This window comes from Haliotis asinina, chromosome 9 (genome assembly GCF_037392515.1).
Source record: "Haliotis asinina isolate JCU_RB_2024 chromosome 9, JCU_Hal_asi_v2, whole genome shotgun sequence".
Taxonomy (NCBI): domain Eukaryota; kingdom Metazoa; phylum Mollusca; class Gastropoda; order Lepetellida; family Haliotidae; genus Haliotis; species Haliotis asinina.
The window spans coordinates 3,294,486-3,313,156 of NC_090288.1; the positions used below are offsets into that span (position 1 = coordinate 3,294,486).

The 18,671-nt window shown below is 41.0% G+C and overlaps 1 protein-coding gene and 1 long non-coding RNA gene across 2 annotated transcripts; both read left to right on the plus strand.

Moving 5' to 3' along the window:
* The first annotated feature begins 493 nt into the window (after window positions 1-493).
* LOC137296494 (uncharacterized) lies at window positions 494-2,028 on the plus strand. Its single transcript, XM_067828282.1, has 2 exons — window positions 494-512; window positions 1,688-2,028. Exons 1-2 carry the CDS (start codon window positions 494-496, stop codon window positions 2,026-2,028), a joined length of 360 nt encoding a protein of 119 aa, XP_067684383.1.
* A 2,248-nt stretch (window positions 2,029-4,276) lies between these two features.
* Window positions 4,277-7,049, plus strand: LOC137296818 (uncharacterized). The gene is made up of 5 exons (XR_010957665.1): window positions 4,277-4,339; window positions 5,364-5,395; window positions 5,636-5,769; window positions 6,071-6,189; window positions 6,769-7,049. It is a non-coding gene; the product is annotated as an uncharacterized lncRNA (long non-coding RNA).
* The last annotated feature ends 11,622 nt before the right edge of the window (window positions 7,050-18,671 follow it).

Consider the following 18,671-nt stretch of genomic DNA (forward strand, 5'->3'; position numbering starts at 1 on the left):
CACATATATAGGGAATATTGTAGCCTGAGTATTTAATTTTCGTCACCAACATATTTTGCAGCGAATACAGTCAAAATTCCATTTGGGGTATGACAGCAAGGCTACACGAATGAGAAATATTTTAAAAGTCATTTTGGAGTTTCAGATTTGGAATTTAATATAGCTTGTTTTGTTTTTTGAAACATAATTTTTATTTGCTTATTCAGTAAAACAAATCCCATTTGTGACTATTAAACCCTTTCCAGAAATATAATGTGGTAATCATGTCAGAATGTCTTTAACAAATATGTTTTTCCTTCTTATAGGTGTATGAAGGAGGTTTAATTCTTTCAAATAAATAAGCAAAAACCGAAACCGTAATACAATGTATGAGTCCTTCGGTGATAGTAACTATAACCATAGGTATTCACCAGGAATAGAGTTATCGTTCTTGTTTGAAGCAGTTCTGATGTTCCGCTTGTCCCGGAATAACACGAATTGGTCACGGGGGAGTATGGCGGAGAGTCGAGGTGGTGAATTACACAGCATATGGCCACAACAGCAAAGTGGACGCGTTTTGTTTTGTGAAGAGTCATGGGGAACGCTATGCTCCAAACAACACATTGGAAATGGACAGGTTTAACACAAGTGGACACTTGTCAATGATAGGTCAAGATAATCAGAGATATTACCAACTGCAGCTAAGCAGATTACGCCCATAAGAATTGTCAGAGGTGTCAAACTGGCTGAAAATGTGATGGACTGTTCAGATTGTTGTTACCCGTGAGGGTCCCGGGGTAGAACAGGCCTTCAGCAACCCATGCTTGCCATAAAAGGCGTCTAAGCTTGTCGTAAGAGGCTACTAACGGGATCGGGTGGTCAGGCTCACTGACTTGGTTGACACATGTCATCGGTTCCCATTTGCGCAGATCGATGCTGATGTTGTTGATCACTGGATTGTCTGGTCCAGACTTGATTATTTACAGACCGCCGCCATATAGCTGGAATATTGCTGAGTGTGGCGTAACACTAAACTCACTCACTCACTCAGATTGTTGTAACCTCGTGTAGTTTGAAGAGTGGCAGAGATGTGGAGGTAGTTTGATGAAGAACGTTTAACGATGTTTGCCACCATCTCCCATGCCTAGTAGATCTTCAAGTCCAGGCCATTAATAAATCACCATGTTACACAGATCATTTTACAGCCTCACGTCATTCCCATTTTGCAACCAGTACAGGTCATATTCCACACGACACACTTCAGGACCCACCATATCATAGTACTGCCACGGCTCCAGTCACCAGCTCTAACCCAATAAGACATTCATTGGATACTCTTGATCAACATCTTGATCTGGACGTCCAATCGCTGGCACACCCGGGAGAGTCTGTGAATATTCATACTGAAACATGAGTCTTATTAATCTATTCGGACAACGACCGACTTCTCAGCGTTCCGAATTTTCTCGTGTGAAAGTAAAACAGTATTTCTATGTTCTATGGCGAAGTTTTGTCATCATGACATTAACTGAGATGTCACAGACTGTCCCTATTTGATGAGGTCGTAAAATGATTCACAATGCATCTGGGTAACTGGTGGCAACTGTGTTTTACGCTTATTGAGAGTGGTTCTGTAAGGCACAGTGAGATAGATATAGACAGACGCTCCTTTTGAGACTTCCACGATTTGCATGTTTCCGTTTCTCAGAGCTCGCTGTACGGCAGAGCACGCTGTACTGCAGAGAACGCTGTACGACAGAGCACGCTGTTCGACAGAGCACGCTGTTCGACAGAGCCAACTGTACGACTGAGCACGCTGTACTGCAGAGCACGCTGCACGACAGAGCACGCTGTTCGACAGAGCACGCTGTACGACAGAGCTCGCTGCACGGCAGAGCTCGCTGTACGACTGAGCACGCTGTACGGCAGAGCACGCTGTACAACAGAGCTCGCTGTACGGCTGAGCACGCTGTACGACTGAGCACGCTGTACAACAGAGCTCGCTGTACGACAGAGGATGCTGTACAACAGAGCACACTGCACGACTGAGCACACTGTACGGCAGAGCATGCTGTACGACAGAGCACGCTGTATGACAGAGCACGCTGTACTGCAGAGAACGCTGTACAACTGAGCACGCTGTATGACAGAGCACGCTGTACGACTGAGCACGCTGTATGACAGAGCACGCTGTACAACAGAGCTCGCTGTACGACTGAGCACGCTGTACGACTGAGCACGCTGTACAACAGAGCTCGCTGTACGACAGAGCATGCTGTACAACAGAGCACACTGCACGACTGAGCATGCTGTACGACAGAGCACGCTGTACAACAAAGCTCGCTGTACGACAGAGCATGCTGTACGACAGAGCACGCTGTACGACAGAACACGCTGTACAACAGAGCTCGCTGTACGACAGAGCACGCTGTATGACAGAGCTCGCTGTACGGCTGAGCACGCTGTACGACAGAGCACGCTGTACAACAGAGCTCGCTGTATGACAGAGGATGCTGTACAACAGAGCACACTGCACGACTGAGCACACTGTACAGCAGAGCACGCTGTATGACAGAGCACGCTGTACTGCAGAGAACGCTGTATGACTGAGCACGCTGTATGGCAGAGCATGCTGTACGACAGAGCTCGCTGTATGACAGAGGATGCTGTACAACAGAGCACACTGCACGACTGAGCACACTGTACAGCAGAGCACGCTGTATGACAGAGCACGCTGTACTGCAGAGAACGCTGTCTGACTGAGCACGCTGTATGGCAGAGCATGCTGTACGACAGAGCACGCTGTACGACAGAACACGCTGTACAACAGAGCTCGCTGTACGGCTGAGCACGCTGTACGACTGAGCACGCTGTACAACAGAGCTCGCTGTACGACAGAGCATGCTGTACAACAGAGCTCACTGCACGACTGAGCATGCTGAGCACGCTGTACGACAGAGCACGCTGTACGACAGAACACGCTGTACAACAGAGCTCGCTGTACGGCTGAGCACGCTGTACGACTGAGCACGCTGTACAACAGAGCTCGCTGTACGACAGAGCATGCTGTACAACAGAGCTCACTGCACGACTGAGCATGCTGTACGACAGAGCACGCTGTATGACAGAGCACGCTGTATGACAGAGCACGCTGTACTTCAGAGAACGCTGTACGACTGAGCACGCTGTATGACAGAGCACGCTGTACGACAGAGCACGCTGTATGACAGAGCACACCTGTACGACAGAGCTCGCTGTACGACAGAGCAAGCTGTACGACTGAGCACGCTGTACAACAGAGCTCGCTGTACGACAGAGCATGCTGTACAGCAGAGCACACTGCACGACTGAGCACGCTGTACGACAGAGCACGCTATACGACAGAGCACGCTGTACGACAAAGCTCGCTGTACGACAGAGGATGCTGTACTGCAGAGCTCGCTGTACGACAGAACACGCTGTACAACAGAGCTCGCTGTACGACAGAGCACGCTGTACGACAGAGCACGCTGTTCGACAGAGCACGCTATACGACAGAGCACGCTGTACGACAAAGCTCGCTGTACGACAGAGGATGCTGTACTGCAGAGCTCGCTGTACGACAGAACACGCTGTACAACAGAGCTCGCTGTACGACAGAGCACGCTGTACGACAGAGCACGCTGTACGACAGAGCACGTTGTACGAGAGAGCTCGCTGTGCGACGTGTTTGCAAGGGTTAGAAGGAGTGTAGTGTTGCAGTATGCAAGTGCTTAGATGTACCAAAAAATCATACTGATTAATATTTATTTATCCAATTAACGTTTTACTGTTTTCCCCAAATTACAGTTTACAATTGTTTACCCACGCTTAAAGGAGATAACAACCCATATACCACCATTTTAGGCCACGTTAAATGTTTCTTTATATAATAGGAATGGTATTACATGGCCTTAGCGTATTGTACACGTTCACCATGTAAACGTGTGTGGTGTCAGATGCCACGGTCAGACGCATTTGATGCACCCATAACCTGAACAGAAACTGACGAAGTACTGAACTATGTGGGAGAGTTGTCTGTATGTTATAGAGGATACCCGACAAGCTACATTCTATTACTGAATATAATTCAGATCTTCTGGTGCATTTGATGAATTTGCTGTGTATCTCTCCCTAACCCCGGACAGATACTGAAATGTCGGCACAGTCCTCGTCTCACTCATGTCCGGATTTGACGAATTCTTATAATTTCAAGCCAGTTATTTGTGATTGGATAACCGCATTGCGTGGTTCACGGACATGTTGCTATACAAGACACCAAGCACCCAAGATCGCTACTCCATCCCCGAAACACACACGGGAATGTCATCACCAAGACCAGGTAAACCTTTTCTATATATCCCCTGATATGTGAACTTGGTCCGATAGCCTTGGTGACACGGCTGGACCATAGGTGTAGTATCACATAGGACATTATCAAGGGTTCGAATCCCAGCTTCGAGCTGATTATGTATTTGTCAGTATACAGCCTGTGGTCATAAGTTCCAACGAAATCATAAACGTTTTGATTATGTACACTGGGCATATTCATGGTAGAATTATGTGTATTGTGGGCTAACTCACGTATATCTGTCTTGCATTATGGCGTGTCGGGCTTATTTACGGAAGATTATTAATAAATTGAGATAATGGAGGAGTCGAAAAATACCAGCAGCCGCGTTAGAAGTTCGCAACATTTAATCATTTAATCACCAGGGCGTTATGAACAGCCAGTGAGTGACCCGAGGGTAAAGATCTCTCTCATCTGCTTTATTTGAAATGTTGTAAACGGCATTCTTGAGATCTCGGCCTTTGTCAACAAGATAGGGATTATGAAACAAGTGATTTTGGCCAATGTCCCTCACAACGGTGAATGGCACTGAACATTGCATGCAGGTTAAAGACAAAATTATTTCCACATGTTTCCAAATCATATTACAATATGGAACTCCACTTGTCCGGAATTCTACGCGGCTTCACATCGAAAACATTCCAGTCTTTACGTTGCCTTCATAAATCACAATACAGGGACGTTGAGTTTTAACAGCACATTCACTGCTCGGTCTGTGTTGAAGATCTTTATCAGGGAAAATAAAGCTAAGAAACCCCTGAAACCAGAAGACACAAACATCTTGAGACACAAACACAGTCTTTTCGTGCATAAAATTTAATCAAGTCTGTTTTGTGCCTATTCTCTCATACCGCGTCATACGTGTAAAGTTCAACTGTAATGTATGATGACCTTCGGGATGAATATTTTCCAATAGAACAAATGTAAAGTAATTATTGTAGTAGCATCTGCAATGGCAGTTCTTAATATAAATTTGTTTTTGTGGTTTATACGCATCAGTAAATTCTTTTTACAGGTTTATAAGCCCAAAGAGCAGCAGAAATTATGGTATGTGTATATGTGATTTAATTGATAGAACATTTATTCTACAACAGGAACGTTCCCGGGTTCCATTCTCAAGATGTGAATCTCATTTCTGGCACTCCATGTTCATGTTTCTAAATAAGGAATAAACAGCTTTTCATTAACTTGATTTCATCGTCGATACATAGTTCCTATCGTTGATACATAGATACCAGTATCCTATACCTGGTTATACATTTATATTTGTCCAAAATCATGTTGCAGGGAAACTATTCCGCCAAGGTGACTCTATACGAAAAGGAACATTTTGGAGGTGGATGTTTGACAGTCATGCAAGATATGCCTGATTTTGGAGCCTTCGACAACCGCGTGTCATCCGTCGTTGTCCACGAGGGAGAGTAAGCACATTTGCGTTCAGCTGAAATATAACTGTGATGTTTTGTTTTTGGAAACACACAAACATCATTTTTCGCAAACTGTACAGTTGTTTAATGAGGTGGGATAATCACCAGGTACGCCTCTAGGAATTTGACTTTGTAAATTTATCATTTTACAATTTCAACTTCCTAATTTCAGTTGCCTCAACAATTGAGGCATTTACAAGAGGGAAATGATCCAGACAAGCATTGCCTTATTTCGTACTCTTTTAAAGTCACGATTATCGGAGATTTTCGAGTATATATGTTTTTGCCTTTACAGTTGGGCACTGTACAGTGAGGTCAAATATTCCGGGAAGCGGATGATCCTTAATGAAGGACAGAGCTACAGCAGCCTCCCTGCCCTGAATAACACCGCTTCATCCATCAATAGAATTTGAGGTATGTACTTATATTGTATTTGATCTAATACGGCTGAAGGTATTATTTCTGAACTGAACATATTTATGGTATAGACGGTCATACACAGAATCGAAACCGAATGTTTGTTAATAACTGACATAGAAATGTCTGACGCTTGCTGAGGATATATTTCACTTTCATCGACCAGGGATGATATATATCGGGGACATAAAGAAACTATACACTTCAGTATGTCAGTTGATTGTAGCATGCTTGATTTTCAATGGGAAATATTTGCACAAAGGATTAGTGTGCACCCATAGAATATCACCCATGAATATTTGGGGTCGAAAAGGCAACCCATGCTTGCCACAAAAAGCCGACTATGATTGTCGGAAGAGTCGACTAGAGGGATCGGCTGGCTGACTTGGTGGACACAGGTCATCGGTTCCTATTGCGCAGATCGATGCTGAAGTGGGATCAAGTTTGGTTACGCGCAGAGGTTTAACACACATACTTCAACTGGACGCGTGTATAAAGGCCTTGCTTTGCAGATCACTTTGTTAAACAAAATGCTGTTTATCTTTTCTTTCTTTATAGTTATTGTAATAACTCTAGTTTCAGCTGACAACAACATGGTGTAGCAGCTTTGTTGGATGACTGACTTGCCTCGCATGGGGGCCCCGCAACACATACATCAACGTACACGCCGTCTTTAATATCTTCAAAAAGGAAAACAAACAGTTCCCTTTATTGAGAATATAGTATAAAAATATAATCTTCAAGAAGAGAGAAATTAAGATATAATAACTGACCACTAAAATTAATAAATAACGGACCATGCCAACTGGATGGTTGGTTGTAAATTGCGTTTCTTTTCAATAAAAACATCGAACTTACTTTCCTGTTCATCATTTGGAGATCCGTGGAACCGAGCATTTATGAATGAGTGCCGTGATGGCGCCGTTTTGGACCGTGTGTGTTGTTGGACTGGGAGGAGTGATTGAGTGATTGATTGAATGAATGAGTGAGTCAGTGAAAGTATAACATCCCACTGGCAGTATTTCAGTGATACTGAACAATCCGTTAAACCTTCCCATAAAAAACATGTCGTCCTGTTCGTATGGAGTGACAACTTCCATTTTGAAACTCATAATTCTTCACTTTTTCCTAGCTTGTCTAACTATAATATACACTAGTTTTGTCAACATTAACTATTAACTGACATATATTACAGTATGCTGACTGTAAAGTCTTTAATGAATCCAATCACACTACTATCCATTATCAATGTATCGCCTGCCAGCAACAACAGAAAGAACTTGTAAATGCTTCAATACGCCTTTGAGGGGCGGGGAGGTACTATAGTGGTTAAAGAGTTTTCTCGCGGGGTGGGGGCAGGGACTCGACAATTTGTGCAGTAATCTTCTAACTGTATTACAGCAAATAATAGTTGATGGCTGAATACCTTTGACGTTCTGAAGAGTGATGTCATTACACAAACTGCTAAAAGTCTAGTGATTTGGTAGACCATGTCGTCTTCACAATATGAAAATTCCGCGCAATGCATAGCAATGAGAGATCATTATTTATTTTTGCAAGGGAGAAGTTATTGCTACGATCAGTCCCTAAAGTTCAACTTTTGGCTGAAATAAGATTATCATAAACTACAAAATAAGTAATTGAATTAAATTATCAACAGCCCTTTGTACCTATATATCCAGTATATCCGGAAAAGACGAAAAATATAATAAATGAATTTTACGCCGCTTTCAATTTTATCCCACCACTACCACGGCAGACTAAGAAAATAAAGAAGAGTTCAGAATAACATGAATATCCGGAATGCTCAATACCACTGAATTTAATTCTCAGCATAGGGTATTGCAAATATTGCAGACTAATATGATTGTGACACCAGGCGTGTTATTCCATAACTCCTTTGGCTGCTTAAAAAATGAAATGTTTCTCTGGCACTTTTGTATCAAAAGTGACAAGGGCTGTAGGACTGTATTTTTAATTATTGAGAGAAAAAAGGTGATGAAGGAGGGACATTTTTCATTTTTTACTCAGAAATTCAGCTTGGGATGTTTGGGACGTGTTGATGAGTTGTAGATTCAGTCACACTCTTTCTTACAGACACTCATTCTTATAGAGGACAAATGGATGATCGGGACGCGGTCAAGTCAAAATTATTTTATTGGCAAAAAAAAACAAAACAAAAAAACTGCTTCGCGCCGATGCCCATGAAACATTGCACGTTTTCATGCAGCCTAAGGAGTTACGTGCAGCCGGACGGTGTTGTCAATGTAGGGGTGAAACTTAGAGGCTCATCTCGCCATACTTTGACCTTGGACATCACATAACTGTGTTAAGAACTATTAATGGCTTACTGTTGTGCGTGTGTGTTGAGATTGCACACATGCCTTTGATAAGTCTAAGTGTACAATAGTCCAAGAGGCACACCAGTACACCAGTGTCATCGCATCTCACAAATGTGCATGTTTCCGAAGAATTCTCGTAGATTGTTTGCAAGATTAATTCAATATCTGCTTCCACTTGTACTGGAAAAAATATAATAATAATATAATAAAATGCTATTTATATAGCGCCTTTCCACGTCACGAGGATATGCTTCCTGAGCTCCAGTTGAAATATATACAGCTGGCAGGTACAAATGGTGATGTCACTTGTAACGGAGAGGTTTTATGAGGTCTTTGAAGGGCATTTAGAAGTGATGCCTGATGAAGGAGTAAGCATTAACTCCGAAACGTTGTGTTCTCACATAAAGACGTTGTGTTCTCACATAAAGAAGTTGATATCCATAAAAAAAATCTTCATTCTTATTCTTAGGTTTTATGAGGTTTTCATCCTCTCATGACCAAGTTAATTTGACACTTAATCCATCCACCTATTGTCCAGCTATCATAAGCTTCTTTTATCTTTGATTCTGACTTCAGAAACAATGTATGAACTTAGGTGATCCGCTATTGCCGTTTTATATATTGTGAGATCAAGATACAATCGTACGATGTACAATTAAGTACCGTTGAACAAAAATATAATAAACATGTGATACCTATCACAAGAATATTCTAAATATGTTTAGGTTCCTACTGCAGAATATTCTATTCAATCACATGTTCACACACCACATTTCCTGCTGCTCTTTCGGCTTTCATATCTGAAACTTATAAGAACTGTTGTTGAAAATGATATTGAAATACATTTTTATGTATGTTTTATAGGTAAATATTCAGCACCAAAGCCATGCATTGCAGTTCAGTGTCGACATTTACACATACGACGTGACATGAGAGAACGGCACAAAATAGAATTGATTACAATTATGAATAAAAATATTTTATGACACACGATGGTGGTGTAAAGCACATATATCTTACGATTTTTAGATATGCTATTTTCGCTTACAAAACTATTCACCTATGGAAGATATACAATACAGACTGAATAGTTTATTTGAAACAAAGAGCCAACTTAATTTAGGGAGGCGACTTAAAGGCTGGTAGGTATACGATGTGAACACGCATAGAATTCCTTGGAAGTGAATTTAAACACGATATTGGATAATAGCATTATTGGAGGTCGAGGTCCCGTAAATGTCGCCCACAACATTTCAAATACAGAAGCAACGTTCATAACGCCATGGTGACCAATTTGAGAAACATTTTAATGTATTTATTAGGTACGAGGACTACTTGTCTACAGTCTATTAACTGTAGGGTAGCCCAGTGGTTGAAGCGGTCTCTCGGTACGCCGAAAAACCGGATTCGTGTGAAGCCCATTCCTAAGATTCTGATCCAATAGTTTAAAATGTTAACATGCTGATGGGCTCTTAATGAACACCTAGCAGATAACGTATTCCGTCAGTGTCAACTACATCCGCCAGCCTATTACATCCTTACTGATTTCCTGTTTTGGTGATTTGATGACGGATATGCTGACAGAGGATTTGACAGGCTATAGCCTGAAGTGTACTTTGACTATTGTATATTTCAACGGGCTATAGACTGAAGAGTAGTTCAACTGGATACAGAAATGAAATGCCCCGTAACCACTAGGATCGTGTTTTTTTGTTTTTTGTTTTTTATTAAATGCCACACTCAGCAACAGTCCAACTATGTGGAGGCGCGTGGTCCTGTGCATAGGGCTCAGGTCACCGATCAGTTGAATTTAAGTAACGGTAAGCTCGGAGAGTCGTTGGATGGCTGACCGTGTTCGGCACCTGGACCTTTCTAGTATAGCTCCACAACGATGGTGAATTTTTTGTTTAAAATCACCTCTATTCACAAAACTGAAAATCGTTACTCGGTGAGACGATAACCTTGTAGCACAGGCAGTTTCATTTGTCCGGAGCTATGATGTTGTCCTGTTTGTGAGTGCAATCTTCATGCCCCATTGTGGTATAAGTACACTCAGTAGTAGTATTAATATGGCGGCAGTCCGTAAGTAATCGAGTGTGACAATGCAGTGATCAACGTCATCAGCATCTATCTACGATTTTGGGACACGATGTTATGTATAGGGTGAAGTTTCACCCCTACATTAATAATAGATCAGCGCGCTAATTCGCCCAAACTTAAGTGAGAGCATAACACAGGGTTTGTTTTCAAAAATAAGGACACAATCCGTGTACTCGAATATAAACTGATTTGTCCTAGTACCAATACGTGTGATTTACCTTATCTAATGAGCAACCATTAGTCTGCATTATTGTTCTTTTGTTTCCTGTCGATGACCTCTCAACTGAGACTATTTTAACTGTGCAATGTATTTATATGTATGTATGTAATATTTATCGTACATACGTGTATGTTTCACTTTAGTTGGTCATATTCCAACTATGGCAGGTTAGCAGAAAGGGTATGTCACATCAAAGAGAGGACCAATGCAGGTGTTTGTTCCTCTACAATAAGAACAGGACAATGAACGGATGTGTTCACTGGGGGTGTACTGGTCAGAAATGTACATATACAGGAAAGTGCACGACTGTAAAAGACTTAGTCAGAGACTCTAGTGAACATAATCATGAACTGAGGTTCAGTTAGGCTGGATTTGGCTAGAAACCTTTGGCCCTGAGAGATTCCTTCTGTGTGCTAACATGAAGACCCTGAAGTGTAGAAATGGATTCCATCTGCCTTGTCTCTTCTTCTGATGGCCCATTTCAGCATATTTGGTGGATGCAATGGAAATCTGTCCTGATGTCCAAGCAGCCGCTCCATTCAACAACTACGTAGTGACGACGACTCCCTGCGGCTATTGAAGTGAGCCTTGTTCCTTGTGTGTGGTGGTGTTCCTCTGATGTTGAGGTTTGGATTTGCACTAAGGTGGTCAGCTATGGCGGATTAAGAGTCTTTGTTTCTCACTGAGGCCTGGTGTCCTTTGATCCTAATGGTGACTGGTCTTGAGGGTTAGGATCAAACCCAATTTACAAGAACTGTTGATGAAAGTGTGTCGTTGACTTCCCTTCATATTATATATACCGAACCCCAAAAATACATACTGAAACACCTCGTCCATCTGCCTAGGTTGACGCCATGATCCTGTTTCCTGTTCGACTGTCAATATTAGTGGGACATTTATCTTTTAAGATTCGTTAACCCGTGGCCATGGTCTAAGCGGCGAGTTTTAACAACCATCACACCCCCACTATCAGAAATGTGTTCATAATCCTGAACACTCCACTTCAACCTGACCTGCAGCTCCCATTTACCAATCCTTCATGGGCCTCAATGCCATACTAAATCAACGCTCATTTGTCTTTGGCACAGAATTCATTGACCGATTTGTGTGCTTAGTGGCAACGACAGTGTGTGATCGATACATAAACTACTCAGAAAAAGAAACTCATAGCTAAAACTCGTTATCAATTTATACACTTAAGGTTCAGTAATACAGGGCAGTCATGAAGAAAAACCTGAATGAACATTAACGGTCCAAGGTCAGTGTCGCAGAACAGTCAATATCTTGTGTGGCCACCATTAACATCAATGGCTGCTTGGTATCAGCGTTCCATAGACTGGATCAGAGTTCGGATGACGTGCCTGAGAATGAGTTGGTACTCTTCCCTCAAGGCCATAAACACAGCAGGTAACGAATGTGGCTGAGGGTCACGCTGTCGCACACGACGATCCAATTCGTCCCACAAATGTTCAATAGTGGTAAGATCCGGTGATCATGAGGGCCAGTCAAGAACCTGAACGTTGTCCTTGGCAAGGAAATTCCTGGTTATTCTTGCTGTATGCGTCCGAGCGTTATCGTGCTGAAAAATGACGTTCTGGTTGTTCATGACAGGAAGTACATGAGGCCCGATGATTTCATCACGGTAGCGTCGAACCCAAACCGCCACCAAATCTGTCCACTTCCTGTACACAATTTGCATCGCAGCGTTCTTTACGACGTCGATATACACGTGCTCTTCCGTCGGGACGTTGCAGCATATAACGTGACTCATCACTGAAGACAACAGTTCTCCACCTTTGCAATGTCCATGGAAGATGTTGGCGACACCTCTGTCTGCATTGTTGCCGATGTTGACGTGTAACAACAGGTCCTCGCATATGTCTTCTGGAACGATTACCAGCCTCACGTAAGCGGTTCCTCACAGTCTGATGAGAAAATGTTTTGAGTCCTGGCACTATCGATGATGTGGAGGATGCTGTGGTGAACCTGTTCCGCAAATGTCGAAAGCCGAATAAACCTGTCCTGAGCGGACGTGGTCATACAGGGTCGACCTGACCTGGGGCGATCACGTGTTGACCCTTGCTGCTGCCAAAGTCTCCCTATGGTACTCATGTGACACATCCAGTTGCCTTGCAATCGCAGACTGAGACTCCCAAGACCCCAAATGACCAATTGCACTGTTGCGCCGAGCCTCAGTAAGTCTTGGCATGACTTTATCACCAAACTTAAAGGTCACATGCAACGTAAAACACTTTGCGGATTCTGGTACCTTTCGGTATGCATTTACCGAAACAAATCATAAAAAATGCCAATTCAACCTATAAAGTTGAAAAAACGCGATGAAGACAAAGCCCGCGAAATCGGAGTTCAAACGTTTCACTAAATTCCCCCAGCGCTGGGGGGGAAACTGGTTTCAAGAGCTGTGCTGCGCTGCGCCGGTGACGCATGCGCAGTGAATAGGTTCGCGGAGCTCGAAACAGTATGCATGCCCAGCGTCTGAGGTTGTGAGCAATAGTCTAATCTTGGTTGTGTACACAAACAAGTAAATAATCTTCTCGTTACGTAAAAAAAAAAAATTGTTGATTGTGGTAAGCAGTCTCTGTCACAGAGAAAGCTCAGTGTCTGGTTTATTCACACCTATATGTCTGCCTGCCTGTCTGCTAAAGACAATATGCAATACACAGCTTCAATCATTGACCACGTGCAATTTGAACTTAACACCTATCAGACTATACGACGTAAAGAAAATAAGTTGATTTATGACTCGTGCACCCTAGTCCCGTGTCTGCCACATTATGTAATTAGGCACGTGTGATACACATGAGAGGTTTTTATGTCTGTGGGTTGCAAACATACTACATTCATTTTTTTTTCGGATGACTGGATCTGACGGAAACTGGTGCAAACTCTAGTCAGTTTCAAGTCCTGCTTTGTACTTGGACGAATGACAGATTCCAGCCACGCAGTAGTTGACCATCTCTACTGACAAGATTTTTAATTGGATCGAGCGCAAATTCAGAGAACATGTATTTTTCAAACCCAGCATCTCTCTGTACATTCTTCATGGATAACGACTTCTTTTAGTGTATATGATTTTGTTTGACAACAGTATATGAATCCACACTGAAACGACGCATCAAGTACACAAAAAGAAGTTGTTATCCATAAAGAATCTTACTTTCTTGTGACTGACTATACTTCTAAAATGCCCATCAAACAGATCATCTTTCTGTACACACAACGAACCCTCAGCATATCAGCAAATGAAACAGCCAATCGGAAACCGTCGTTACACTTGAGTGCATATCCACCCGCTATGACTGGGTTCGGTCTCCCGCAGGCTTCGTTTCGGTGGAAGTAAGCCCAAGTACAAAATACTGCACTTTTGAATCGCGATTGTACGCTTATAATTTTGCTTATTCGTTTTTTTAAAAGCAGCAATGTATATTATATGTCATGAATAAGTGATAAATGTGTTTTAATAATGTTTGATTTTTTGGTTGCATGTGACCTTTAAGGTTGTCAACTGTCGCACGAGCATTTATTAGCATTTTTAGAAAGAAAATAGCGAGGGTTTTTGTTTATGTGTGATGACATTTGCAAAGATATCGTTATTTCTCACCTGTTTTTCACAACACGTTAAGCCCACTTCTGGTGTTTCCCGCTGTCTTTCTCTATTTCTGTGCTATGCTACAATCCATAGCCACTTTAACTATACTTCAGTCTATAGCCAGTTTTACTGTACGTCTGTCTATAGCCAGTTTAACTACACTTTAGTCTGTAACCAGTTTTTCTGTACTTGTGTCTACAGCCAGTCTAACTTTGCTTTTGTCTCTAGCTAATTAACTATACGTCTGTCTAAGTATATTTAACTATACATAAGGTCTATAACCAGTTTACCTATACTTCACTCTACAGCCAGTTTAACTATACTTCAGTCTATAGTCAGTTAAACTATACTTCAGTGTATAGCCAGTTTAACTATACTTCAGTTCATAGTAGTCAGTTTAACTATACTTCAGTCTATAGTCAGTTTAAAGGGGCACAGATGCGATGGAATTTCAGTGGACTGGTTTAAACTTTTGTTATTGTTTTTCTCCCGTGAGTACCCGGACGATATCCCAGAATTCGTGACTGGTTCGTGACCTTTCCTGCGCAGTCCGTATGCGCAATTGAGACTTATCAACTAAAGTCATTTTTACTTCATTACAAATGTATTATTGTGGCAGGTATGAAGTCATGTAAGATTTCGTTCATTTGAAGTTGTCATTGTCTATAGTTTTAATTCAAGTAGTATCCTTTTTAAGTGTTAGACTATGGTTATTTTTAGATCTTGCCTAGTCCATTGCAGATATAAGGGGTGTCAAGAGATTGTGTCATCGCTTGTGTTGTGCCCTTTGATTTTGTTTGACCCTTGTGTCGATTGGTTCTTTTAAAAACACAAAATACTACTTGCATGTCAGCCATTACACATCACCTCCGTTCGATCGCATTTTAGAGCAACAGACAACTAATATCTCTGATCTAAGGTAGGAACAATGTTTCAAGTATTGTATATATGTGTTGCACCAAATAACAATGTTATTAGTATCAGTCATATGTTCTTGATGATAATCAAATTAGCAAAAGTACATTGGTGCAATTGTAAATATTATGCATAGGCATTTCTTGTAAGTATTATTAACAAATAAGGCCAATGCTAATGGAGTGTTGAAACGTACATTGTATAATTGTTCATATTGCACCGAATCATTTACACATAGGTTATTCTGTGTGCTGTAGTTCAGTGGCTTAACCGACAATGCACTATAGATGTAAATTTCATTGAATAGCCATGCGAATGATGAACCCCCACGTATAACCATGTCATTATTGTCCCACAGTTCAATGTATTTTGTATATATATATATATATATATATATATATATATTTAGAATATTGAGACTTTGGTTTGCTTGTCCTTGTAGCAGCCGTCTATTCATCTTGGGAGACATGGCTTTCCTACACCCCAGTGTATATTTAATATTATTGTGTCACATGTATGAAGTACCTATGTTCATCACATAGCTGACAGATTTGGTCTAATGTGCTTAACCAGTTTACTACATCTGTGTGTACGTTGGTACGACGTATTTGAAACGTTTTTATAGTGCCGAGGAGTTATTGTTCTTGGCGATTCAGTCATCGTGGCAATATAACTTTTACCGCATTACTTAAAGTGCGTCTGTTCGTAGTGTTTTGAGATTAGATTTATCTCTTATATATTAGAAATGATATCCGAGATGGAATGATTGTATAGAATTATTTATATTTATATGTTTATCCTGAATTTGGTAATTATTCTCCAAACATGTGTTTCAGGGTGTCTGTCAATAAAGATATAGATCCCACAACCCGTAATCAGTGTCTGGTCGTCACTATAGCCATTCGCATCCCGGTTACATTATGAAAATAAATGAAACACTTTGAAGGATCTGCCTGTGGTACAAATGGTAAAAAACTATCAGGGCGGAAAAATAACGAAGCCAATGTACGTCTCTATATTTTGTCTCATAACCCTAATAACTTTATTGTCATATTTGTCTGATTTTGAAAATTAATAAAAGAACACGCGGTCTGCTTATGCTTATAGTAAATTTCTAACATGACTAACATTTAAACATTGTATAGACTGTCAATGTGGATCCTATTTCACACACATATGCGATCTAGAGTGTGTTTTCTGTCATATAGATTCTGCTGAATGCTACAACAAATTAAATCAAAACACAATGCAAATAATGAATGCAAAACAGACTAATTTTACAGCAACAATGTCAGGCTACTACCTTGCTCAGGAATGTATCCATCAATATCCACATAAAAGAACGATATTCCATTCATCTGCAGCTGGTAAATAATGCTGCTCTGTGTCGTGTTTCTTACAACAGTCTAAAAAAAAGTAACACATCGTTTCACGTCTTTCAAATTGGTGAAAACCTGATAAACCTCTCATTGGTCACCCAAGATAGCACACCTGGCAACTAATTGTATGACGTCCGCCATTCTAAGTAATTTAGTTAAGCAATAATGAGCTTTCAATCAATAAACGTAATGGTGGTTAATTCCTTGAAGGGAGGATGTTGTTTTTACACTCGCACTTTACGACAGGGTGTAGTCAGTATAGATTAGTGCATCTACACACACTGCCTTTTGACAAATCCACTGTAGAAGATAAAAGTAATTAATCAATCAGTGTGTTATCGGTTAATCCTTTGATCGATGTTTGTTTTGTAACTCAGCTGTTAAACCCTCTTGCATCACTTACATGCACATATTACATAACACACAGTAATAAATTTGCCACTACAGACTTTAATTCATAATGTTGAGTATTTACTCCAGACAGGAGAAATGCCAAATGGGAACTTTTGTTGAGTAACCTAAGTGCTGTTACCACTAATTATACCTGTTATTAATATATAAATTAATTAACTGACCATCAAGAGAATAATGACAAATAACACGTGTAGGTTTACACCATCAAGTGCGAGTTACAGCAAGGAAGATGTAATCTCTGTGTCGCATGCAGCCTGAAAACACTTATGGGCCGAAACTGTTTTGAGGATACCAACGGAATTTCGTTACATAAGAAATACGTGCAGACATTTGCTGTGTACTTGGGTAAATAGGTGTAATCAGTCTTTTTTATGTAAGGAAATTTACAGATTTCTCTACCACTGGCAAAGTCATTGTTTTTAGTTTACGAATTCAAATAAATCAACTGTGTGTTTTTATTACCATAGATAATAAACCAGGGTAGCTACCATAGCTACCAAAATTTACGTATTTTACGATATTTGCTATCACAGCTGGGCCAACACTCAAAACTGTCTAAATATAAAGCTTTGCAATCTTTCAGACCGAAACCACTGGCTTGCTACGTGCCTGTAGAGATAATATTTTCCCATAGCATGATTAAATATCGAGGTAAAAACATAGAAATAGGATCAAATTGGACCTGTCACTATACCATCAAAACATCCGAAAAAAACTACACTGCTGGGATATTTTGTTATGATCAGACAAGGAATACCATGGATATTTGCATAACGGATAATGACATATGATGGGCATCCGGCCTCTTGACTGTTTAGGTGAAGAAATTCTGCTAATGTGAACCGGAGCCCCGTCACTTTGTCCGTCACGGTCGAGGGTTGCGGGCGCTGCCCAATTTGCAGACTGGTTTCGTAATTAGACCGTTGGCGAGAAACATTATTCGCTCCGCATCAGTGCCCCTGTAACTATACTGCAGTCTATAGCCAGTTTAACTATACTTCAGTTCATAGTCAGTTTAACTATACTTCTGTAACCTTATGTGAGATGTTAGTATCTTGAATTTTACTAATTGGCCCGTAATAGTTCACACCATTTTATCAGGTTTCCAGTGAAATTATCAACAAAATATGCACCTTTTCTTTCCTCGGTTTAAAGGTCACATGCAACCAAAAAATCAAACATAATTAAAACACATTTATCACTTATTCATGACAAATAATATACATTGCTGCTTTAAAAAAACAAATAAACACAATTATAAGCGTACAATCGTGATTCAAAAGTGCAATATTTTGTACTTGGGCTTACTTCCCCCGAAACGAAGCCCTCGGGAGACCGAACCCAGTCATAGCGGGTGGATATGCACTCAAGTGTAACGACGGTTTCCGATTGGCTGTTTCATTTGCTGATATGCCGAGGGCTTGCTACGTGCCTGTAGAGATAATATTTTCCCATAGCATGATTAAATATCGAGGTAAAAACATAGAAATAGGATCAAA